This window comes from Bombus huntii, unplaced genomic scaffold (genome assembly GCF_024542735.1).
Source record: "Bombus huntii isolate Logan2020A unplaced genomic scaffold, iyBomHunt1.1 ctg00000060.1, whole genome shotgun sequence".
NCBI lineage: Eukaryota > Metazoa > Arthropoda > Insecta > Hymenoptera > Apidae > Bombus > Bombus huntii.
The window spans coordinates 946,646-974,429 of NW_026099321.1; the positions used below are offsets into that span (position 1 = coordinate 946,646).

Consider the following 27,784-nt stretch of genomic DNA (forward strand, 5'->3'; position numbering starts at 1 on the left):
ATGTTATAAGAATGTCATGAATATCAATTAGATCTATCCTTATTCTTTTAGTCTGAACGTTTGGAAACTTTGCTACCTAATGCTCATATTTTATTTTGCTTCAAGTATTTGTAGCGTAGATCAACTTTCTTACACCTTGACGCGTTAAAAATTAACGTGCTGAAATTAACTATAACAACTAAGAAACAGTACGAATAATGTTAAATAACGAAAAAATTATGAGTGCCTATGACGATAAAAAGGCTTGATCCAAAAGAGTCAATTATTTTAAACATTTTCATAATTGAAAAACGCGACCATAGTATGCGGGCCAAAATTCACAATGTCAAATTGCTGTAATGCTGTATGTGCTGTAATAATATCCTATATTTGATGAGTAAAGCAGTAGATTAATTAAAAATCTACAAACTGAAATTCCTTTCTTCCATTATTATTTAGTTTAATACAGCGTGATCGGTATCTCCAATTTTTCCAAACTTCAATAGCGTAGAAGTTCGTAGAAGACAAAATATTTGCGACAACCCATGTGTTTAGATAATAGAGGCTACTCCCCACTAGCTACTGCTATGAGACTCTATGATAGAAATTAACACAGGATAATTAAGGTGAAGCAATAATTTCGACGCAGATTCTCTAAAATTTCTGTATAATTTCAGAATATACATTCGTATAACTGAAAATAATTAAGTTAAGTGAACGTAATTTGGATAATAGAAACCCAGCTATCGACGGTAAACAAAAACTAGTTCGTATAAAGGAGTTTCCGATAAGCTAGCATGTACTTTATATAGAAACGAGCTATTTAAATAAACAAAATATCGCGAGAAAAGAGTAGCAAACAACTACGAGTACTTTTAATTCCACTTTAAAACTAGCTGAACCAAACAATGGAGCTAAATGTAAATCTAACCATGCCACATGCTGAATTTGTTTAGTGTTGTGATTATGCAGAAAAGAGCAGAATTTGACGATCTTGAAATATATTGTCAACAGTGTGAACGATTTTTTCCTACACCGCCACTCGGTCTTAGCACGTAAGTTATTCGCAAAAAGCTTCGATACAATTTGTGTTACGATTGCGCTACATTGGGAAACCGGCGGTAGTGCTTTAAAAACTTTAAGGGAGGATATAATCCAACCTGAAACCATTTTTAACAATCTGTAAATAAAACAAAAAATGCACGAATGGCCTTAGTTTTTGAGTTATACACAGAATATGTTTGGTGGTACAGTAGTTTCGTACTCATATAGAACACATAGTCTCGAATTTGAATATATAATGAGAAAATACTTAAGAAAAATAAAATACGTTCCACTTTTTATAATATCGTGACGAGATGGCCTTAGTCGGTTTATCGAGGTTCAAACGATCAAAATGATACCAAACATGACTATATTTGACCCACAATTTTTAATTGAGCTACACACATATGTAATAAGTGATTGAGAATAAGAAACGACCTAATTCTACAGTATCTTATTACATTCTATCTATTCTGTCTCTCTCGCACTGCCTACTTGTCGCTCTTGCCCTTGATGCACCCACGGCACAGTGAACAGCAGTCGGATAACGTGGGCCAATTCTCGGAAAGTCGCATTTCCGGATATAGGACCAAGCACGCCCCCGATTGGCGGCCATATATCCGGACACTACGTACGCCCGTGAATGTATGTAAAGATGATTAACATTACTGAGCCAAGTTTAGATCGATCGCTATATAAAAATGTGGCCACCTATCTACCAGAACAAAGCGAAAATGGAAACTAAATTTAATTCGAGTGACAAAGTGTCCTCTTTTCTATACAATTAACGAAATAAGTTTTTCTTATTAAATGGTCCGTGTGAATTTCAGTAATTTAAAAATATTTCATACACAGAAACCGAAAATGTTAACCGAAAATAAAATAATCAGAATGACACCACGTTATGGTAATTTAATTGAATTTGGAAAATAACGCTAAGGAATAATTTGTTTAATTGCTTTTAGATTATTTAACTAGTAGCTTGGATTCACTGGATATCACTCATAAGAGTAAAGTGAATTACATATGTAGAATAGCACCCGCCAGTATGCTCTCTGCAAAGTTAATACGATTACCGCGTGAAAAATTGCTTAATAAATTTAATGTAATTTGAGAAAGAATTTTGGACTGTGTAGAAAGGTTTCACATGTATATGTATAATGCATAGTATAAAAACTAATATCAAGGTGCAGATGTTATACCGTAATCATTTGTTTCTGACATACAGGGTCGCTTCAAAGTAATTGAACTTTCGATCCACGTTTATACAGGTTGATCGATACTTGTCGTCTAGTAATGCTTTTTTAAATATCTTCTATATTTGTAGGTTCTACAATTTGTAGGTATTTGTAAGATAAATATTTTAAGACCCATCTGCATACAGGGTCATTTTCAAAACCAGTAATTTTAAGTAATTTTCCCAAACATTTAGATTTACTTAAAAAATTATGACGACGTGTCGCAACTAAAAGCTACCGGACGACATTCTAGAAACTTGGAAGACTATCCAAGAATTTTTGGGGATCTTTTAAAACACAAAAGCCTTAAAAAACTGCGTACACTTAAACGCTCTAGTATGCAGACGACATCAGTAAAAATAAGATTGCAGCCCTTCGCCTTGAGGTTAATATTAGAAAATGCGCTATTTTGAAGTAGTCGCACGAACTCGCGAGGGAGAAGATTTTTCCTCGAGCCAGTATCGTGCAGTATAATATCGAAAATTGTACAGGGTGACGAGACTACTCTTACCCTGGTCATTGGGTAAACTGTTTAATGTCCCTGCCGTGCGAGCTACTTACTGCAATATACATATATACATATACTTATAATAAGATTCACTGCGATAGTTTCAACACGATTAAATAATTATTAATCATTATGATTCCATGAAACTTCAAAAATAATATATGGAAATACATTATAAAATCTTTGTTATCATTTGTGCTTTATATTAAAATCTACACGAAACAACGTAAATATAGCTCAAGATGGATGCTTTCGTGATGGATAGTTTAAGAGAATTGTTATAAATTTAAAAAAAAAAGTAAAGCAGATGTTGCAAATAAATACATTGTGAATAGTAGCTTTGCTGGAAACCTAGCCTAAATGAAATGAAGATACACTATGGTCCATTAATGGTGCTCTTGAGAGAACTCAAGCTACGGTTCTCGTAATGGGGCTTTCGAAAATGCTTTCACGGTAAACCCATGAAACAGTGTTTCGCTATTTGTCCATTAAGTACATTGCATTTGAAGTACATATACGTGTATACCTTCTTCGATCGCATCTTTCCCAAATTCTCATAAATCGCTTAAAGAAACGATTTAATCTTACAAGACCATTGTGCATATCGTATTCTCGCATTTAGAAACAAACGTAGCATATTTTTCAACTAGTAGCAAATTTTAATAATTCGTCAAAAAATATAACTAGCTATTAACGTTCTGTCTATAGATCGTTATATGAATAACAAAATTTCATACAATAGTTGAAATAATCGTAAAATTGTTAAAAATGCGTATTGATATTTTAGAATATCTAATAATGTTATACCAACTCGAAAGAAAATTTAATATTCGAAAAGTTCTAGTACAAGTAAAATATTTTACTACTGATATTCTACATAGGTTTGCTACTGCATCGTAATATTCAAAATTACTACCGGCTATCTAAAAAAAGTGATAGAGGATTTCTTGAATCGAATATATCAATTTCTATAGACGCTGAACGTTGTACTATGCATATGCGCCGGATTTTACACAGGATGTTCATTTGGAAAATTTACGTCCAACTATCTCGAAAACCACGCAGAGCAACCGTGCTGCTCGTTATTAATTTTTTAGCCTTTTTAAAGTCATTCAAGGGTCAACTTGGTCTTTTAAAATGGAGATCATATTTTTCCTTTACAGCCTCTTACTCTGCGAGAGAAGAGAAAAAACTCGTATAGAAAACATTTCTTTATCGCACTTCATCTTAAAAGGGTATTTGTTCAGATAAACATTTATTTCAGTTTTTGTTATTTCCAAAGCAGCGGAAGAGATTAAAGTGTACAATCACTAACAATTCGACTTTTTCACGAGACCTTTTAAATACACAAATAACGAAGCATTATAAAATGTTTTCAAAATCTTGGTAATTTTAGGAAAAGTGAGGACATTCTAAACACATTTATTCCGATGTTTTGTGTATAAAAAAAGTTGTACAGATAAAAGTTGAACAAATATCATTTTAAGACAAAGTCCGATAAAGGTCCTTCTTATAAAACTTTTTCTTTTTTCCCGAAGAATGAGAAAAAAGTGTGGTTTCCTACCTTACAAATTACCTTGAAATGGGCTGAAAAGTGAGAGACAAGTTGCATTGTTTTTATTTCAAAAAAATTTTTTTTAAATGCGTAGTTCTCGAGATAATTGGACATTTTCAAATGAACACCCTGTATACAAATGTTTACCAGAATATGAAGTAGTTTCCAATCTAATAGTAGATTATAACGATAGGTTAATATCTGCTTGATTTGCGGCCAATTGTCACGCGCGTGACGTAATTTGTTGTGAATTGTATTTCATTGGAAGAATCTATGATAGACATCTATAAATAATCCTTGATAATAATTTCGTGGAAATGAAAATATAATATTTTGATTAACGAATGATCCATCAAATGCCTTAGATAAAATCAGTTTCTGTCAAGTATCTAATTCGGTTTCACAAAATAATATAGAAATATTACAATAAAATTGTCTCTCATTACTATAACGTAACTACACTCGAAGGCCTGATTTTTGCGTGTATTTATACATGGAATTATATTTCGCTTCGTACATTGTACTATTTGAAAATTTAGTTTTCTTCCAAAACGGATACTTAAATAAAAAGAGTTTGTTGCATAGTTTCGATCATTGTCAAACAATTTTTCTTTCGTATCATGTAGAAATATATATACATATGTGCATTTCTATACTAATATTTCGTACCAGTCATCGATTGTTTCTCAATTATCAAATTATCCAGCAATTTCTTAATCTTTGACTTATAACTTTTGTTTAACGTTATACGGGTGAAAAATGAGACTACAGTTCCGATAAAGTCGGTCTTTTAAAAAAATTGCCCTATTTGATAAATATATACCATGCAGCATATGATACAATACCAGTATTGACATAATCGCCGCAGTAAGCGCACTTTGGCATGCAATGACATCGCTATTTTCCGGTTTTGGCCCATTAAACCCCATTGACGGTGCGCGTTTGAATTTTCATACGGTCCATATCGTCATGCGAATTAACCATATTACACGGGTCAATCACACAGCTATTTTCATAGTCGCTGAATTAATGTATCCCCAAACACGTTTGATGTATTGTGATATGTCGCAAATAGACCCATTTACCGCTTAGGTAGCTGAATCGTTGCAACTGATCGTGCTAATCAATTGGAACCAATTGATTTCCATGGAATAATTAGTACAAACGAATAGTTTCGATGAATCATTCTCTCTAAGAATCCTATTACTTTGTTATTAACTGCCAACAATGAAACAGTAATTACCCAGTAACAATCATCATTGTATATTACGTACGTAAAAATACGCACAAGCATCTTCATACAAACCAGATAATTTGCATATTTGAATTTTTAATCTTTCTTTTAATTCGTAATTTGTAATCTTCGTCGATATGGGTATTTTCAGCTACTAAAACTGTCAAAGAATGCAACGCGGTGTCTTTATGATACAGCGAAGCAGACACCTGGTAAAGATTCGTCTTGTCAGACATCGATCACTGTTCATTTGCTTGCTAGAAAAGTATTATAAAGTCATATCCCGAAGGATCTTTGAGCTGGCGGGACCGCCCTGTTGTCAAACCACTGCCCACCCTGAGACTATCTTCTTTACCTCCGCACAAGGGGAATACGTCGCCATAGACCCGCTGGACGAAGGTCACCGCAAAGTTGGTCGACTGCACATGTCGATGTTAGCAAGACAGATAAGATGGCAGAACTTTCGACCGATTATCTTGATTAATATCTTGAGTCGACTGTGCGTGTGTTTCGATTCGTATGCTGTTTATAATCTTTATAAATGAAGCGTCATCAAACGAACTTAAGAACACAATTTATTAAAATCTCGAAAGTAGTGGGCATTGCTTGCAAAATGACAATAATTTTGGGCGAAAGAGTGGGAAATGCTTAATTTCTCATGTCGTTACAAATTATCATGAATTTTTTACTTTAGGTTATTTCAATGACATGTCTGAAATCCATGTTTTATTAGCTACAATAGTACGATGATAAAAATATGTTACTGCTATTGGAAAATCGTCGATGACCTTGAAAATTCGGAAAAAAAATGGCTCTGAGGGTAGAACACGAATCACAATAATATGTATTAATCCAAATAACTTTTGACTCGTACATTTTTCTGTATCTGCAGAAGTAACGAAGATATTAAACGCGGACACGATAAACGAAACGTTTGTATATAGATATGGTTCGAATCGAAATTACGAGTGGCACGTGATTCGATTCATTTCATTACTCTTACCCATCATTTCGTCGAGGAGAAACGACCATATTATTTCAAAAAACTGGGATAACTAGGTGCATTCGTGCTATTTTTAATCTGTTACTCCATCTGAACCAATAAGTTTTTAATGTGTATAAAATATTCCCATAACGAATAATGAACTGCACCGTTTAATACAATAATATTATATTTTTATTTTTTGTAGTATTTAATAATAAATTAACAATAAATTGTACAAATCCATTGAAAGAAACGCAAGTGTTCCTCACCTAATCTTAACGCCCCTATCTACTAACTTCTTATCTACGTTTTATAATTGCTATACGAAATATTTTCATTATTAGTGGATTTATCAGAATTTCTTCTAGTGCTTGTCATAAATGATGTTATTTCTAAGAACCTGCAAACTAACGATGTTTGATATTTTCTATCTTTTATTAAAGTAGATTTTCCGCCGTATTTTCAACTTTTGCGTGTATGACTACATAATAACAGGAAAATGAAAACATTTACGCGAACAGCAACTGTGCTCAAACTGAAAGATATGCGCTATTCCTTTTAATGTTACATCTTCGTAAATTTTCTCGTGTTACTGTACGGTCGTTGTACCTCGTGGAATGTTTGTAAACATTTATTATTGATACCTCTACCCCATTCAGAGAGTACACAAGATATTAATATTTCCGTGTTATCTTCTGCATAACGTGCACGTGGACAATGCACGAAGAATAACACGTAGCATCATGAGTTAGAGTAACGAGGAAAAGTTTGAAATGCTCTTGATTTACGCTGTAACCGTGTTCTATAATACAACGGCTAGTGAATCGTAGTCGATATTATTGGCATTTTTATTCGAAAAGAATAGCGCACTTTACCGATTTCAATGAACTTCAAATATGTTATCGAAATATGTTAACGTCCTGAGAAAACTTCGATCAAATTTAATTTATTTGATTTAACAATTAACTTTTAGCTTTTTAGCGTATGTAAAATATTCGGTACGCACAACTAATATACGGAACAATTTTTAAGCAGATGAGTTTCTATGAATGAAATAGCTACATATTCTTTGTACTAAAAGTTAAATTATTTTCCGCAGTAAGAAATATTAAATTAGAAGAAGGTTCGATTTCAGAACAAACATGACATAAACAATAACCATCGTTGCTCGATGATCAAACATTGGAGCGGATACAATTCAAATGCAAGGCTGTTTCTCAGCTTCTACAAAACGGGTCGAGATGAAACATATCCAATTTTCTTTCCAAGACACTACGCTATATAACGGAGAAACCCCGATCGAAATTTGTTCAGTAGTTTTTACGTGATGCGAGTACGAACAGACAAACAAGCAGAGAGGCAACATTTTTTTAAGTTAAAATTAGTTTTTTGGATTCCATAGCTGATGAGTTATTCCTGGATATCCGCTTTATTTCTTGTTTATTCGATGTACAGATACAACCCTTCTACTCTTTCTATAATTCTGGCACACAAGTGACTGTATTTTTTACCTAAATTTAACTCATTGGTGCTAGTCATCTTTAATATAAATAAAAAAAAAAAAATAAATGGGTCAAATCCGTAGATTGAATTAGATTAATGGGTTAGATGTATGTCTACTGATTTTAATTATTACTATGTATGTGACGAACATACGGATAAGACAGTGCAACATTTCATACGTCAATAGATTGCTTGAAAATTTAGTTTCGGCCGGCTGCTACTCTAGCCCAACCTATAATCCGTTCATTTTTCTTTTTTATTCATGTTGAAGTTATTCTCATTTCTAGGAAAACTCTACATCACTAGTGTTAGCTTTCTTAGTCCTCGAAGCCATTCGAATTCTTGCAGTAAATAGGTGGTAAGGATTCGCGAATTCAACTTATCAGGAAGTTCGTACTTCTATTTATATACATTAAAAACAAGTATTTTCAAACTGGAGTGTACCAAAAATCATGGTACATGGTAAAAAAATTAAAAAATACAAATGAGTTTTAATTATATAAATATCTAACTCATTAGTTTCATCAGTTTCCTGTAAAATACTTCGAATCAATTTAAAGTCTCTCACACAAGTAGGAAATGTTTCATGAGTTTAACCACAATTAAGGAAATGTCTTAATCAATATTGAAGTAGACGAGTAATAATAATCTTTCAATGTTTCAAAAGTCATATACATTAAGTAAGAAGATACTTATTTGCTGATACTATTGACACAATTTAAGGAAATAACAATACGTGTCCGATATCGATGATACCGCGCTTTTCAACTTTATTAATTTACCCTGAGTAACAAATTTACGAGGAAGAGTAATGACTCAATGCGCAAAGAACAAGCGATGAGAAAATTTCGACTTGTCTTCGACGATTAAATCGAGATTACGAAACGACTGAACAAATGCGACCAACTATCGTCCGACGATACGAACGGTCAACGAATACATTCGTCCACGAACGTGTCACGTAATTTTTAGGATTGGTTGGTGAAAATAAAATATAGTTGAGTCGTAACACAACAATTAACTTTGTTTTAATCAACCTTTATTGTGAATTCACCAATCACAATGTAACACGCACTGAATTAGCATAAATCACAATTCACTCCAACCACGTTATGTAAGACTTAGTTACAACAATACATTAAGTACGCGACTTATAAGGGTAGAGACCGATATAGATATGTTGACTATTCTAAGGATACAGAATAAGTGAAGTTTTACTGACGATACTGTGTCTGAGGAAAGCTAGGGGTGGGTGTGTCTAAGGACACGGGACTATCGGATTTGTTGATGACAATTTTGGTTAAGGAAGTGAGGGTAGTAGACACCGTCTCCGATTGGATAATAAAAAGGTTGGTGGACCAGGAAGGGTTTTAGCCGCCCTCGCGAGAAAGTTGCCAACGGAACATACCAGATGTGGAGAAAACCAACTTTCTAAGCTAACACGTGGTAGACAAAAAACGTAAAGGGAAATCTAAGACAAGAAATACTCGCTTGGTCCGAAGGACCTTAACTATGAAAATGCCAAGGCCCCTGGTGGGCACTTAAGACTATTGAGGATGCGCGCCAAGCATATGCAGACATCTGGGTGCCATCCTGTCTGTGGTGTGTGGCCTGGTCTCTGATGTGAATTGACGTTACACTCCCGAGGGAGCAGGAGGGTGGGGAGTGGAGAGTGGTAGAGGCGAGGAAGAAGAGACGGAAGAACAAAAATTAGAGGAAGACAGCCGTCGCCGTTGGAGGAGAGACAGCGAGGAAAGGGGCGAACGTGGCACCGCCGACGAGGGTACGCCAGCAGCAATCCCAGCCCAGGACGACAGGCGCGGCGAAAGCGAGCGCCGCCGCAAGAAGCAGAGGACCGTCGCAGGCACCCAAGGCGGTCACGCTCCCTCGCGCACCGCGAACATCCGCGGTGACTCTGACGCTGAACGAGGGAGCAAGGATGTCGTACGCCGACGTCCTCGAGGCAGCCGGAGCGAAGGTCCCGCTCTCGGAGCTCGGCGTGGAGCAGGTGGGGATGAAGAAGGCGATGACGGGCGCCATCATCATCAGAGTCCCTGGAGACAGGGACAGGGAAAAGGCGACGCTGCTGGCGACGCGTCTGGCCGAGGCGCTAGACCCAACTGCGGCGAGAGTCGCCACGCCTACCTGGATGGCGGAGCTTCGAGAGACCGGGATAGACATCTCGGTCAAGAAGGAGGAGCTGCGGAAAACACTGGCCTCGGCGGCAGGATGCGGCTGCGCGGAGGTTCAGGTCGGTGAGAACGGCGGCAGAGGTGGCCTAGGGTCTGCCTGGATCAAGTGCCCGGTGGCAGGAGCCCGGAAAGTATCCCAGGCAGGGAAAATAGCCCTGGGCTGGTCAACCGCGAGGATTCGAGCCATCCCGAAGCGGCCCCTGCAGTGCTTCAGGTGCCTGGAGGTGGGGCACGTACGCGCAACATGCGTGTCCAGCGAGGATCGAGGGCACCTGTGTTACAGGTGCGGCGGAAGCGGACACCGCGCCAGAGGCTGTCCCGCCTCTGCTCCCAAGTGCTCCCTGTGCGAGTCGCTCGGGACGCCCGCCAATCACAGGATGGGCGGTGCGGAATGTGCCCCCCCCTCCCGAAAGTCAAGAGGAGGAGACCAATCCGCGAGCCAGCAGCTGCGGAAAGGACACCAGGGAGAACCGCCAAAGCAGCAGCGGCAGATGGTCGGGAGGAGGCCATAGAGGTGACCGAGTAGTTCAAGCGCCTCCTCCAATGCAATCTCTGTAGGTCGAGAAGGGCGCAAGATCTGCTCTTCCAGACCATACGGGAGTGGAGTAATGGTGGTAGCGGTATACGACTCCCCCAACATCGACCTGGCTGCGTACAGGGACTTCCTGGAACGGGTCGGCGAGTGCGTCGGAAGATGCCTCCCCCGCAAGGTACTCGTCCTCTGGGACTTCAATGCCCACTCGATGCAATGGGGAAATCCCAGGACCAACTCTCGGAGACGGACGCTTACCAATTGGGCAGCGGGTCTCGGGCTCCTGCTGGCAAACAGGGGCTCGGCGAGCACCTGCGTGGCGTGGAGAGGATTGTATTCGCCGTAGAGTATATACTAGCGGGTAAGAATTGTTATTGAGTATTACTGGATGCGATGTAGCACTCGCATTGCGCGACAACGTGAGATACAAGAAATACGCGATTTTCTTTAATATCGAGACGCGCACGTGGATAGATTTGACGCCATTATTGTATTGGTAGTGGCAGGACGTACGCGTGGTGCCGAACGATGCGCAGGCGAGGTGGTTTGTCGCGTCGATGTGTGGCGTCGCCACCTTACGGGCAGCACACTAGGGTATGTACGGCCGGCTCGACTTAAGTTCCTATTATGAAGAAATAAAGTCGGGTCGACCAGAGTTCTAGTTATATATCGTTTATTTTATTTATTTTATTTATTTCGCCACTCGAGCCAAACTTCCTTGGTGAATAAATAAGAATAAATGAGTATGAAGGGTGCTGCGTACGTGGAGGCTTTATTTGAGTTACGCGGCGTCGTGTGGGTTGGGGAATGCAGGTATATGCGTTTCTTATATATATTATTTATTTACTTTACTCGTTTATTTATTTATTTCTTTAACTATTGGTTGATTATTTATTTATTATTTGTTTTGATATTATTTATTTATTTACTTATTTATTATTAATATTTATTATTAGTTACGTTGGTTTATTTATTATTTAGTTATTTAGTTATTATTCATTTATTTATGTAGTTAGCTGGTTGTTTATTTATTTATTACTATATTATCTTTTTATACATGCGGTGATCTGCATATGTATCATCAGGCCTCTTATTGAAGCGCAGGCGTTAGCTTGATATATTTAGTTTATTTTAGCGTTATATAAATTTAGCTTGATAGATTTAGTTTATTGTAGCTGTGTAGAAATTTCTAAGATAATATTTAATTATGAGGATATTACTATGTTTTGCTCCTAGATACTTATTTATTTATTTATTCGTTATATATGTTTTATTTCTATTATACTGGCTTTTTGTTGACGACTTGGCGAGTTCTTTCGGTTATGATTGGATACATTCGAACGGTTTTGGCTAGGAGATGGAACCCCAGGCACCCCCTTGTACAGTAACAGCGACTGGGGCAAAGGCGAACAGCAAGAGGTTGGCGGTTAGTATTGAAAACCCAAGGATAGTGTCGGACATCAGAATAAGTGACAACGTCACCATATCGGTTGCACCGAGGACTAGGGGGGACGAGGAAGGTGATCCCTTTAAGCCTAGTAGGAAAATTCAGAGGAGTCCCACGATTGGTGGTAGGCCCGATATTGAAGTAGCGGAAGAATCGGTGGTGTACCGAAACTGGATTGAAATTAGCTCAAGACAAGACGGAGGTGATTCTACTTACCGGAAATCGTATCACAAGGTCAAGGACGTCAATATGGGCAAGTACCTGTTGATGACTAAATAGAAGGTTAGGTATCTTGGGGTGCAATAGGACAATAATAGAAAATTCTCATTACATCTAGGAAAGGTGTGTGTCATGGTTGATACTCTAATAGGAGCGATTAGGACATCGTTGCCGAACGTCAATGGGCCCACCGACTCAGTTAGGAAACTATTACGGAGTGCGGGAGTCGGTGGTGCTTTATGCCACACCGATATGTGTCAAGGCCCTAGCAATACGGAAAAACAATAACATTCCGAAGATGTCGATAGTGATCGAATAAAAGATGAAGGGAAGAGTAGCTCTATTGCAGAGAGGATAATTGGACCAGAAAGCTGATTGACGACGCCTGCATTTTTAATAGAGAACGATTAGGAAAGAGACACACCCAAGATGCTGGGATTGTGATGTCGAAGGTGAAGATGCAGAGCATGCGTTGTTCAATTGCCCCAGATGGGACAATGGAAGTACATTGTTGGATAATTACGTAGGCGAAATACTGGCAACCAATAACGTAATCGACGTGGTCGTCAATAGCGAGGAGAACTGGGCTAGATTCCAAGGGCTTTGCCGAAAGAAAATGATAGCTCAATCAGATAGACAAGATAAGGAGAGGAACATGGAGAGAAGAAGGAGAGGATTAATTAGAAGAAGATCATAATAAGATGAGAGGTACACTCAGTAAGAAGACCAACCCTGAAGTAATGCCGAGAGGTGGTTCCAGGGTTGGTTCTTGTACCGATAGAGGAGAGAGACAGAGGAGGGGTTTTTTGGTGGGCAGAGGTGCTATCATCTTGCCAAGTCCCGCATAATCCAGGCGCGCGCTAACGTACCTAGTTATGCGTAACTGCATTCTCCTCTCCTCTCAAAACAAAAAAATGTGCAAAATAGGAATGAGTATGGATATGAATTTTTAAATTACTATCTGTCAATAAATATCCACAATTAGTAAATTTAGGTTTAAGATTATATTATATTTGGGTTAATATATAAATGCGAATGATATTTTACTATGAAATGCATAAAATGAAAGTAGATATCAATTGGTGCCACCAGATGACTTGTTATTTTGCGTGTTAAGTAAATATACCACAAAATTTCAGTTGATATAATAACCGTCACTTATTGATAAAATATCGTTGATGTTTGGATAAGGTATGTATTTCTGTTTGTTTTAAAATAAAAACAACAGGTTGTAATAGACGTACGATTATAAATTGTAACGTATCGCTATTAAAAATCATTTTTGTTCTTTTGGAAGATTAGGGAAGAATACTATTCTCTGTTTGTATTCAAGTAATGACAACGAGAGAGTGAGTGAAGCGTAAAGCATTAGAAAGCGTAGACGAGAATTTATCTTCAGGGAACATTAGTGATGTATGCCTGAAAAAGGCAAACGCGCGTAGAGTCTGTGGTTTCAGTTTAATATTTATACCGATGCAGTTATCTCTTCCTGGCAGACGAATAGTGTTTTTCTAACGCCATGTTACGTTTCACCTTCTCTGAATAGAAATTCGTGATACTCGCGAGTTTAATATTTTAATTTCTGGCATAATCATTCATTGGTTCGGTGTAATTAATACTTGGTTAGGTACATGTCGAAATTTATTTGATCCGTTAAGAATTAAACTAGCTAAAGAATGATTTTGACGGGAATTGTGTTTTTCTATACGAAAAAATACCAATAAAGAGATATTTTAGTTTCCACTGAAATGAACAAATTATTGAAGGTTTTGAGGATTTCGAATTTTGCAGAAAAACAAGTAGTGCGCAGTTTTTCATGACGAGCGATTTACTCAGTAATTGGAAATAACCAATAGCATTTTTTGTTTAAAAAGAATGGAATTGAAACTAATCAATTATATTATCAAATATATTAGGTGCTATTTTAGTACACAGTACTGACTTAGAAGTTGTTGCTAGAAATGCGAAAAAAGGTTTACATTTCATGACATCGACATTGGAAAAGGTGGAAAATGTCTCAATTCGACATGTATATTTATCTTTTTGTTATGTTGACACTTATGAATGACACTTTTTGCTCCTTGTAAGACATAATTTTCCGTTGATTCAAATATAAAATATTTTTCCATTTCTTTTTTGTAAACTATTTTTTTTTTTACAAAAATCCAATTTTTATGTATACAAATTCATCAGTTATTCTGGATTGGATCGAGCTATCGAGATGAAACCTTTTGCATCTTTTAAGGGTAGTCCATTGACTGGACCCATTTGCAAAATGTCTCCATTTTGTTCATTAAGTATTATTATTGCAAAGAATTCGTTATTTATCAATTTCATTTACGTCTACTCAGTGATTGTTCTGCAATTGTTGGACTGATAACGAGATGATTCTAAAACAACAGCCTGGGCAAGTAGTTTGAAATCGTGTTTTTCAATTTAGGCTTCAATTCGTGTTTCCATTGCAGGAAACAATGGTTGGTTGTTATTGTTGCTGTCGTATAAGCGAAATTTCTTGACATAGCTGCGTACATCGTATTTTGTCCCTGATATTTCGGAGATGTACAGCTAGAATAAAATTGTCTTTTACTTATTTATATTAATTTCTACTGTCCATAAATAGCCATACATTATGTCCAATATTTGTTGTAGATGGCTTTTGGATTTTAAAGCTTTATTGTCTCTCGCGCATATTAGTAGGTCATTAGCGAATGTTATTGCTTCATTATTTTTATCGCTATTTGCGCTACAATTTACATCGCGATAAATTAAATAAAATAGGGGAGTTCACGGCTTCTTGTTATGGGTGGTCTTTGATTTTAGATACTTTGTTTAAACTGTTCTGGCTGTTACGTAAAATTGTTTGTTACGTAACATGTTCTAAATTATGACTATTATTTAGTGTAAACTATCTAAGTACTATCCATAGCGCTGCTTGACTTCCGTAAATGGACGAGAACGAGTGTTATTTATATTTCTATATGTCGGAGATGAAAGGACACCGGAACCTTCCCTTTGGAACTTTGGGAAAATCCCTTAACACTGTAACCTAGATTCTACCATAGCCGTAATTAAGCAATTATCGGCATTCAATCCGATTGTATTTGCTCGAGATATGTGACAATGAGCTTCGGCTCGAGGCGACAACCAGTCGCCGAACGTAGCCGCGGTCAAGGAATCAACGTTTTGTCTAACAAAGGTATGGAGTAATAGTGTAGCTCTCGTCAAAAAGTGTTGAAGTGGTCATTACTTCTAAGAAAACTCTACATCTGGTCTTTTTAGTTTTCTCAAGCACTGAAACCATCGAGAGCGTATAGACAAAAGACAGCGACGAAGGCAGACCATAAACAGTAGACAGGCGACGTTGGCTTCGGAGTTTTCAGTTATAGGGTAACACTGCTAGCGTGCGGATTTGGACCAGTTCAAATTGTATTCTTACTTATAATTACACTTCTGTATGAAAATATATTATCTACCTTACAATTTATCCACGACTTTCTCTGTTTATACATCAAATAACCTCAACAAAAAAAAAAAAATAGTTGTAGTGGCACTCGACAGTAAACATTCCAACAGTTGCTGTTCGTGGATCACGACATGCAGACCCTCTTCATCTCCACAGTACATGTTCAGCTAGCCTGAGGACCCGTTATAAATCTCAAGATTTAGTTAACTAAGGTCCTTCAAACAGACAAACAGTCTTTGTCCCAACTACGAAAAGATAGGGGAAATCTATGTTTCTCACGAACGACGTTTCCTGCTAGCAACTTTCTCTCAACGTCACTTTCCCTCACTTTCCGGACGAAGGCATCTCTCCGCGAATCCGATGATCTCATGTTCTGTGACACACCCCATCATAGATTTCCTCTGCAGCATCATCACGACGGAAAGTTATTCTCTCGTGAGGTCACATCAGCGAGTTACATAGCGTCTTTACGCTCGGTGAATATTCTACTTTTTAACAAATAGTTAGTTTAGTAATACTTGTACCGTAGACAAGCAAGTTGAGTAGAACTTGGACTTTGAAAAAAAAGGGCATTTTGTTATCCCGTTGACCGCGGATTCGTTATTGAACCTAGGATCATTGTCATTGGCTTCTCGAGTATCTAATTACCACGGTTACTTGTCAAATGCTGTAATAATCCTATTTGCAGTAGTAAATATTGCATAACAATAATGTCTAATCCAAATGAAGATTCGTTTCACGCCCCTAACCCTAGTCATAATGTGAACCCGACATATATATAACATTTATTGCCCGAGAAAATACATATTACACGTATATATTCTTAATAAAGAAAGAATTTCAGTTGGAATGTGGTTTTGGCAAAAGTACCGTTACGCGACGGTATGACGTAGCCATACAATATTTTGTGTCGGATTTACATTTTTAACATTTCAGTTAATGATTGAATTTAAGTCGCTACAAAAGTGGTACTTTTCTACAATATTGTTTTTCCTTTCTTCAGGAGAAGAGTGCGAGAACGAGTGTACTCAGTGTGGTATGAGCGTTTGCTGAAGTAACTAGTTTTGTTATTCGATATTACTATACAAAAAATATCTAAAACCTATAAATGGTATATAATGGTTAAATATGTATTGAGCATGATCTCAGACACTTACATTTGAACCAATTTGGCTTTTCTGTTTAAATCAAATCGGGCAACCGTACATCAGGATCAGCTTTATTAGAAGTTTGCAGCAGAATATTTTTACTTTATTATTTAGTTGTTTGCAGTAGATTCGTGTGTTTGTTCGATTTGAAATCCGAATGTATATCTAAATAGCAAACGACTTTTTTGTGAGGAATGGATATGTTGCTATTGTATCGTAGATATCGTGTAGGCGGAATTGCTTTTTGCATCTGATATTTTGGAAATGTACGGCCCGAATAGAATTGTTTTGAATTCGCTTATATTAATTTGTGATTTCCAAATTATTTTTATTACGTGGTGTGGAAGCTGTCTTTTTCGAGCTTAAGGAAAGAAATCCAGCCAGAATGTGTTGAATGCCCTCTCTAAATCTATGAACACCGCTTCGACGCAATCACTCTCGTCTCTTGCCCAAGAGATATATGATGAATTTTGTAATTGCATGTATCGTTGAATGTTTAAATTTGAAGCCAAATTGGGTGCCCGGAATTAGGTTATTTTCAATGTATATAGTATTATTTATCATAGATTCGGATACTTTATAAATGTTGAGTAAGAGTCGAATTCATCGGTATAGCTGACAGAATCACTGTTGCTTTTCCTTCTTTTTTTAATGCTACTGCCTTTCTTGTTTTCCAGAATGGAGAAATAGTTGGCATTTAAGCAATTGTTAAATATTATGCTGCAGGAGTAGATGTGTGAAAGGTGCGTAAATATAGTAGGTAGGTTCTTTTAAATCAATGTTACCAAATTCGATAATTTTTTTTATTGTTCATTTTTGAAGGTTAGATCTAACTTATTTTAATTTGTGGAAATGTCAGATAGAATTAAATCTGGATTGTCAACTTAGTATGCGTTGCGTCAGTTTGTTCGTTGTTTGTGCGATTATGCTGGTTACTTGATATATTCTTATGTGGCTATTTTGTGTGTGGACTGTTTCAATGCGTGCTCTTAGTATAGACGATTAGTTTATGACTTCCCAAATTAGCCTTTTTAGGCCCTTTATTTGGAGATACTCAAGGTTTCGTCTATGTAACGCGGAGCGTGCCCATGCGGCCCAGCAGTCACGTACCCCCAAGTAGACTCTGACCGTTTTTCCCATTCGGTATATGCTGAATATTTCAGTTGGAATTCAGTCGTCTTTGCCAATATCCTAAGCTTTCTCCTTATACTTTATAACCATCCAGACAATAAATGTTATTTCTCTATGTTAGTATGTTTAGTATCTCATGGTTATCGATAATGATTATCTTATTGTCTTCGTCGAATTGTGTGACGGTACATGTCGGCTTTCATGAGTTCCTATTTGTATCCGTTCTGGTTGTGTCAGAGTATATCACTTATGTTGTGGTTTTTTGGGCGGAAGACGCAGTTAATCGATGGTGAAAGTTCTTTGGGTTTTTATTTGGATATGTTTTCCATTCTACATTTCCAGTAGTTTCTTATGAAGTTGTGGAAAGCTTTTCTAATTTCGTATTCACTCTCTTTGTTCCTCTGTTATTCTGCTCTTCTTTTTCTTTTCCAGCAACGCTAGTAATTTTTCACCGTTGCGTTTGATCTTTTATTTTAATGTACTAATTCTTTGTAGGATGATTGGTTCCCCGTGTTACTATCCTTTTTCTTGTTTTTATCTTTTGTGCTTTAGATGATTTCTATAGATATGATTTCTATAGGTAATCCGGGTACGGAATTCGATCTTTTCATTCGCTTGGTTTCAATAGTACTTTTATGCACTGTACTAGTTCCACTTTGTTTAATTCTTCTGTTATCCGTTTATTCATTTGTGTTAATTCTATGCGAAAAAACATTTGCGTAATAAAAACTAGGACTTTGTTTGAATATAACAGAATTTTTTTGTCAAAATCCAGGAAAAGATACTTACTTTTGCTACGTTTATGACTCCTTTCATATACTTGCACGGTGTGGTATTTTTCGAAGCAATTGCGTGTATGCAGGGCCGGTTTTGTTAAGGAAATTCGAGGATTTGGGAATACAAATTATTGACCATATTTCACACACTACAGTTATACATCTATATTACACTCTGAAGAACGTCTTGCACGCACGCTTGTCGCCAACCGACTATCCTAGATTCTTCTAACATCTGGCAACAGTCTTTTGTCTCCACTAAGACCTTGACGCCCTCTAACCCTTACACACACACTCTCATGTACAGTGTAAATGTATCACTTCCGTAACACGCCTCCTTACATTTATACTGTACACTTAATTTTATTTACATACTTGTCGAATTAACAACATATTTAACATTTATCGCTTTATTTACATTTCTCTTATTTTACATTCATCCATGACCTAAACCTTTCAAATTTCTCTCTACACAGTGTCTTCGTAAAAATACCCGCAGTGTTTTCTTCTGTACTTACTTTTATTATGTTTATCTTATTTTCCTTTACGTACTCGTGAACGTAGTGGTAATGAACTTCGATGTGTTTAGAATTTTTTGTAAAAGTTCCGAATTTTGTTATACTCATTACTCCAGAGTTATCCTCATAGATTTTTACAGGGTTATCGTCTACATTTACATCGAAGATTTTCATTAGTTCTCTGATAGTCATTACTTCGCTCACCGCTTCCGATAGAGCAACATATTCTGCATACGTCGAGGCTTTTGTCACACACCTTTGTTTTTTAGACTTCCATCCAATTACATTTCCATACAATCTAATTACACACCCAGAAGTCGATTTCCTATCTATATGATCTCCTGCCCAATCAGCGTCCACATAACAATCTATCGTTTCGCACTTTTCATTTCTTTTATAATGTAGCCCTAAATCTCTAGTCCGGTACAAATATTTCAATATTCGCAAGGCATATTTAAAATGTGTCTCGTTACAACAATCTTGAAATCTACTCAGATAATTCACACTATAACTTATATCGGGTCTGGTATTTACACTAATATACAGCAATGCGCCAATTAAATTCTTGTATCCAATGTCCTCTCTATTTATCTCAGCTTTTTCAATTTTTAAGTTGGTCTCCATAGGTGTACAGTACAATTTGCTATTATGTAATTTATATTTGTTTGCTAATGATTCTATGTATTTCTTTTGGCTTAATCTCATTTCATTTTTTAAATAATCATACTGTTACGCCATGCGGCTTGCCATAGATTATATTCTTAACTGTCGGTCGCGGCACTATAATGTCGCAGACGGATCGTCGCGGCTGCCCGGCAAAACAAACATTGTAGTGGCAAGCGCATGGTTCATTAAGCAGGGCGACCTCCAGAAACGTCGATTCGTGGCCGTTATTTTATCTGGCGTAAAAGAATGTGGCGTGATCCGAAGGTAGTGGGGGTCGCCTTCCAGAAAAAATCAGAACGTTTCGAGAAACCAAACAGTCAACACATATCTTATATCGCGCATTACGTAGTCACATTTCTTTTTGTTGTTCCATTTATATCTTTCTAGTTAATAAGTTGTTGCAATAAACATTAATTTAGTTGTGTTAATTCTGTGAAATTTTATTGAACTACCCTTATTATCATAATCGAAATAAGGGAATCGATCAGTTCGTGGCGTCGATTGTTTAATCGTAACGAGAACTTACAACTCTCGTTGACGTGATATCTCGCGATCGCGTCTCTCCGCGAATGATCGAAACATTTTGGTCCTTCGAGCCGGATTACGTGCCAGTGAAGAGTGCACTTACCAGTGACCACACAGTGCCACGTGACTTTATCAAAACCAGCAGCGGAAGCAGGAGCATCCACTACAGCGAAACCAGTGACGTCAGGCGCGTCATCTTCGAAGAAGCACATCCCATTGGCAAGGGAACGCAACCACGCAGCCTTCCGTCGCAGCTGGACAACCATCAACGCAACGAATTTCACAACTTAACATACACGCGACCTCACGCCGCACGACAATAAGGTAAGCTCGTTCCTTATTTCGACCATCTCCTATCCTCGGCAACGATGACGAGCGAAGACCAACTAATCTCCCTGCGTCGGAGACGAGGCTATTGTAGCGGCCGATTCACATATTTATCGAACCGACTCGACGAGTACGAGCAATCCGAGAGTCAGCAAAATTCCTTATTAAAGAATTACGAGAAACAACTGACCGAAGTTGCGAGTCAATTCGAAGCGATTCAACTCGAATTAGAAGTATTGGACGAGGAGGAACAAGCGCGCGGCTTCGAAATAAGGGATCAGTACGTCGCGGTAGACACAAGGCTACAAAATCTTCTGAGGAACGCGCAAACAGCTTCGCCGTCGACATCCATAAACCCTCCAACCTGTGCATCATCCACAAGTTTAAATCCGATATCCATTAAATTACCAGATCTTCGGCTCCCTACTTTTGACGGAAGCTTAGAAAAATGGAACACGTTTTATGATACCTTTTCCTCCACAATCGATAAAAATCCCAGTCTCACTGACATACAGAAATTCCATTACCTGCAGTCCGCCCTGCAAGGAGAAGCAGCCGATTGCTTAAACGCGTTACCCCTTAGTAATGTAAACTACAGTCAGGCTATAGCCGTTCTCAAGGAAAGTTTCGAATGTCCACGATACACAGCTTTCAGTCACTGCATGGCAATAATTGATTATCCAAGGATAACCAAGGAGTCTCCAACGGAATTAAGGCGCTTAGTCCACACATTTAAACAACACATATATGCATTGAACAAATTAGGAGAGTCCTACCCCGATACCAGTGCTATGCTCAACAGCCTCATCCTCTCGAAAATACCACTAAGTATCCAAAAGCAATGGGAAATGACGCTGCCCAATAACGAGGTACCTCCGTACATTCATTTATTAAACTTCCTAGAGAGATTAGCACGAAGCTCCAGACCGATCACCACGGTCAGACAAACAAGAGAATCACCGGAACAGACTACTCCGGTCCGTCAACGTGCATCACGAGGGCATGCACTTACGGCGACACAGGTTACTCCAACATGCCCCACCTGTCAAGGACCACACCCCATTTGGAGATGTGACACCTTCAAAACCAAATCCCTTCGCGAACGCATTCGGGAGGTCAAAAGAGCATCACTATGCCTCAACTGCCTCGGGAAAGGGCACACAACGAAGCATTGTTTCGCAGGATCATGTCGCGTATGCGGAGAACGACATCATACAATGCTGCATAGGACAAAACGCCATTCAGGGTCTCGTTCCAGCACGTCCAGCCCGAAATCTTCCTCATCAAATAGCCGATCCACAACACCTTCTTTGCCACCCTACGTATCACCCACTCGCCGCAAAAAGCACACAACAAACCACAGATCGGAAACACCACGAACAGCCGCGTCTCCAAGTCGACCGCCCAGTGACAGACGAACACACAACCAATGACGCCGACGATCGACGACTCCGTTGACGACCGAACATACCAGACCAATAGCATCCGAATTACTGTCCAATGATCTAGTCATCACAGCGCAGATTAATATTTTGAATGATAAACAGCAACCAATCCGTTGTCGAGCGTTGCTCGACACCGGATCCAGTATGAACTTCATTACCGAGGAATTAGCAAAATCGTTAAAGATAAGGCAAAACAAATGTTCGGTCCCGATCGGAGCTCTAGACACCTTGACAACGACCTCTAAGCGACACATCACGGCCACGATCACTTCCACTGACGGTACATACACGCGGACATTAACGTTCCTTATCATTCCAACCATATCAACCTTAATTCCCAGCGAACCCATCGATCGTTCGACACTTGAGATACCAAAAAATCTCAAATTGGCCGATCCACGATTTCATTTACCAGCTCCGATAGATGTACTACTAAGCTCAGGTTCAACACTCGCGTCGATGTGTGTGGGACAAGTCAACCTCACGCAGCCAGACGAGCCTGGACTGCGTCTGCAAAAGACGCGATTCGGATGGGTAATCGGGGGGAGTCCAACTTCCCAAACCGCTACAAACATATTTCACACATCCACGACGACTTTACAAGCAGACCTCGCGCGGTTTTGGGAAATCGATGAAGGACCCTCAATTAAACATATCTCAGAGGCAGATCGACGATGCGAAGAACACTTCCAAGCCCACACCCGACGCACCAGCGAAGGACGATACATCGTCGCTCTACCTTTCAACGATCAGCTTCAGTCACTCGGATCCTCTAAAACGCTGGCGAGTAAACGACTCGCCTCACTCAATCGCCGATTCCAGCACGACAAACGCTTCGAATCAGAATATCGAACGGTAATACAGGAATACCTGGCGTTGGGACACATGACGAAGGTCAATGACAACCACTCCGACGACAACGGATACTATTTACCCCATCATGGCGTGACCAAAGCATCGAGCCAAACCACCAAACTCCGTGTAGTTTTCGACGGATCGGCACCAAGCACTACCGGAACCTCCTTAAACGATACACTTCACACAGGACCCAAGTTACAGGAAGATTTATTTTATATATTAATTAGATTCCGCGCTCATCAATACGTACTCACCGGCGACATCGAGAAAATGTATCGGCAATTCCTCGTACGACCAGAGGATCGGAAATATCAAAGGATATTATGGCGCAGCGCGAGTGGAGAAACAGAAACATATGAGCTTAACACTGTAACGTTCGGTTTATCCGCAGCCCCGTATCTAGCTATTCGGTGCCTCAAGCAACTGGCAGAGGACGAAGGACATCGATTTCCACGTGCAGCACAGGTACTGCAGCGGGATTTCTACGTCGACGACGCTCTCACCGGAGCTGAAACGAAGAACGAAGCCCTCACGCTCAGAACAGAACTCACCAATTTACTTCAACTGGCCGGCTTAAACATACGAAAATGGGCGTCAAACGATAAGGACTTATTACACGGACTTTCCTTAGAAGAAACAAATCACCAACATTTTTTGGGCGACTCGCAAACCTTGAAGACGCTGGGAGTGTTTTGGAATTCATCCGACGACTCTATTCTTTACTCGGTCGAAGTCAAACCCACGCCCTCTCGAGTCACGAAACGAATCATCAGCTCGGAGATTGCAAAAATTTACGATCCGCTCGGTCTGCTCGCACCGGTGATTGTTCGGGCCAAGATGCTACTTCAACGAATATGGTCGTCAAAAATCGATTGGGATGAATCACTTCCGATCGAGTTACATACAGAGTGGGAAAGGTACTATGCCCAATTACCCTTATTAAACAACGTCAGGTTCCCACGCAAGGCAATAATCGAGTCCGCAATGGAAATTGAACTGCATGGTTTCTGCGATGCCAGCGAAAAGGCTTACGGAGCCTGTGTTTATCTTCGAACCCTTAACACCAACGGCCGTGTTTGGACCCAGCTTTTAACCGCAAAATCGAAAGTCGCCCCACTCAAGTGCCAGACCATTCCTCGGCTCGAGCTGAGCGGAGCACTCCTTCTTACGTCCCTGATGTCAACCGTACAACAAGCCCTATCACACAAAATTACTCGAACTATCTATTGGACCGATTCCACTATCGTCCTCCATTGGCTCAATACATCACCTCACACCCTTAAAACATTCGTCGCTAACAGAGTCTCCGAAATTCAAACAAAAACCAGCATCCGCGATTGGCGCCACGTTCCTACCGACGACAACCCCGCGGACTTAATATCACGCGGCCAAACACCCGAAGAGTTTCTGCGCCCAACCATCTGGCAGCACGGTCCTGCATGGCTCTACCAGTCGGAAGGCTATTGGCCGACATGGGCGCTAACACCGCAAATTGAAGTACCGGAGCAGAAGGGGGCGATTTGTCTGTCCGCAAACCCCGCCGATTACAGTTTGTTGCAAAGATATTCATCCTGGCCCAAGTTGATACGAATCATAGCTCGTTGCCTCCGTTGGAAACAGAAAAGGAACCGAGCGGCACCCCTAACCGTTACTGAATTACGCATAACGCACAATAAACTGATAAAATTGTTGCAAAACATCCATTTCTCCGAGGAAATTCGTACACTCCAAAAAGATCGGAACGCGGCGATAAAGGGTAAGCTCACGCGACTCAATCCGTTCATAGACAAGGAAGGAATATTGCGAGTCGGGGGTCGACTCAGTCATTCGTCGATGACCTTCGCCCAGAAACATCCCATAGTATTACCTAAGTCATCCGTTACAACACGCATCATAGACCACGAACACAAGATCCACATGCATTCCGGAACGCAGGCTACGTTATACGCAGTAAGACAAAGATACTGGCCCGTTGACGGTCGAAGTCAAGTATGGCGGGCGATCAAAGGCTGCGTCCGCTGCTGCCGCGCTCAACCACCGCCGGTAGAATACGTGATGGGTAATCTGCCGGAGGCGCGAGTAACGGAATCTCGCCCATTTACAAACGTCGGCGTCGATTACTGCGGGCCGTTCCACATCAAGGAAAAACGAGATCGTAACCGTCGTCAGATAAAAGTATACGTAGCCATTTTCGTATGCCTAGCAATTAAAGCGGTACACATCGAGCTCGTTGACGATCTCACTAGCGAAGCCTTCATCGCCGCTCTTCGCAGATTTATCGCTCGACGAGGGTATTGCTCCACCATCCATTCTGATAACGGCACCAACTTCAGAGGAGCAAGCAACGAATTACGAGAGCTTCACGATTTATTACAATCGGACGATCACAAGGAAAAAGTGACCGCATTTTTAGCCGACAAACAAATCGAATGGCGCTTCATTCCCCCTCATTCGCCGCATTTCGGTGGGCTATGGGAAGCAGCGGTGAAGTCATTTAAACGCCACCTCAGGCGTGTAGCCGGCAACGAGTTACTCACCTCTGATCAATTGAATACTCTTATCATAGAAATAGAAGCAGTCCTCAATTCCCGCCCGCTAACTCCTATCTCCACCGATCCAAATGATCTCCTAGTCCTCACTCCCGGACATTTTCTCATTGGCGATTCACTAATGTGCTTACGTGATCGAGATTTCAGAGACATTCCATCGAACCGACTCTCCAGATGGCAGCATATCCAACAGCTTAAACAGCATTTTTGGAACCGCTGGCATAAGGAGTATTTGAACGAGCTAACCAACCGCAATAAGTGGAGCAAGGGTGGACACGGCATCCAAAAAGGCACAATCGTCATCCTCAGAGAGGACAACGTTCCCTCCATGCATTGGCCTCTGGGCCGAGTTATCAAGGTTCATCCAGGCGCCGATGGTGTCATCCGGACAGCTACAGTTCAGACGGCAAAGAGCGTTTTGGATCGGGCCGTCAAAAGGCTTGTCCCACTGCCAATTCAACCCGATCTCGAGAAACCCGAACAACTAGCCACCGAGACGAACTAAGATGGGAACTTCAACCACATCTCGCTAATTTGATCGGTACCCTCTCAACGGGGGGAGGATGTTACGCCATGCGGCTTGCCATAGATTATATTCTTAACTGTCGGTCGCGGCACTATAATGTCGCAGACGGATCGTCGCGGCTGCCCGGCAAAACAAACATTGTAGTGGCAAGCGCATGGTTCATTAAGCAGGGCGACCTCCAGAAACGTCGATTCGTGGCCGTTATTTTATCTGGCGTAAAAGAATGTGGCGTGATCCGAAGGTAGTGGGGGTCGCCTTCCAGAAAAAATCAGAACGTTTCGAGAAACCAAACAGTCAACACATATCTTATATCGCGCATTACGTAGTCACATTTCTTTTTGTTGTTCCATTTATATCTTTCTAGTTAATAAGTTGTTGCAATAAACATTAATTTAGTTGTGTTAATTCTGTGAAATTTTATTGAACTACCCTTATTATCATAATCGAAATAAGGGAATCGATCAGTTCGTGGCGTCGATTGTTTAATCGTAACGAGAACTTACAACTCTCGTTGACGTGATATCTCGCGATCGCGTCTCTCCGCGAATGATCGAAACACATACTCTATATTTATTCCAAGATATTCTTTTACTTCACCTAAATCTTTCATTTCAAATTTATCAGTTAATAATTTTTTTACACCTTGTATCTTCCCTTTGTTTTTACTACAAATCAACAAATCGTCTACGTATATTAACAAATAAGCAACATTTTCTCCCTCTCCATAAGTATATAGGCACAGTTCTATATTGTTCTTCTTAAAACCTAATCTCGTCACATACTTATCAAAACACTCATACCAGTCCCTCGGACTTTCTTTTAACCCATAAAGCGCTATCGATAATTTACAAACTCTATTCGTTCCGTCCGCATATCCCTTTGGTTGATTTACATATATCTCCGAGGTTACTTCACCATTTAAAAAGGCAGTTTCTACATCCGTTTGCTCAATTATTAATCCATTTTGACAACAATATGATAGCAATATCTTAAAGGTCTGATTGCCTCCTCAAATGTACGAGGGATATCTACTTTACAATAATTTGAATGAATCTCGCAAATATTTTCCTTTTCTGGATACCTTACTGGAGTTTTCTTAATACGTGTAGATCTCCTAGGAGTGTTTGAGCTTTCAATACTACTATTATTTTCATCTTTCCTACCTTCTAACTCTTCCTTATCCATACCATCCAATGAATAGTTATCTTCGCTATCAATTCTATCTGCCTCTAATGATTTTTCCTCAAAACCGATACATTTAGTGTCTGTCTCTATGACCTCTACATGTCTAGCTATTGTTATTTTCCCACCTAATAAAACTCTGTATCCTACTTCACTATATCCTAATACAATTCCCATATCTGCCTTCTTGTCCCATTTGGAAATTCTTTTTTGTTCTGGCCTTCTTACAAAAAC

The 27,784-nt window shown here is 39.4% G+C and overlaps 3 protein-coding genes across 3 annotated transcripts in view; all 3 read left to right on the forward strand.

Moving 5' to 3' along the window:
- The window catches only part of LOC126875922 (uncharacterized), a 258,532-nt gene that overhangs the window by 197,797 nt on the left and 32,951 nt on the right, over positions 1-27,784 (forward strand). The window lies entirely within an intron of this gene.
- Positions 1-27,784, forward strand: part of LOC126875919 (uncharacterized) — an 87,918-nt gene that overhangs the window by 17,025 nt on the left and 43,109 nt on the right. The gene's annotated exons all lie outside the window — the stretch shown is intronic.
- LOC126875940 (uncharacterized) lies at positions 11,265-13,498 on the forward strand. Its single transcript, XM_050638866.1, has 3 exons — positions 11,265-11,583; positions 12,125-12,470; positions 12,555-13,498. The coding sequence occupies exons 1-3, from the start codon at positions 11,578-11,580 to the stop codon at positions 12,722-12,724; spliced, it is 522 nt and encodes a 173-aa protein (XP_050494823.1). The 5' UTR covers positions 11,265-11,577; the 3' UTR covers positions 12,725-13,498.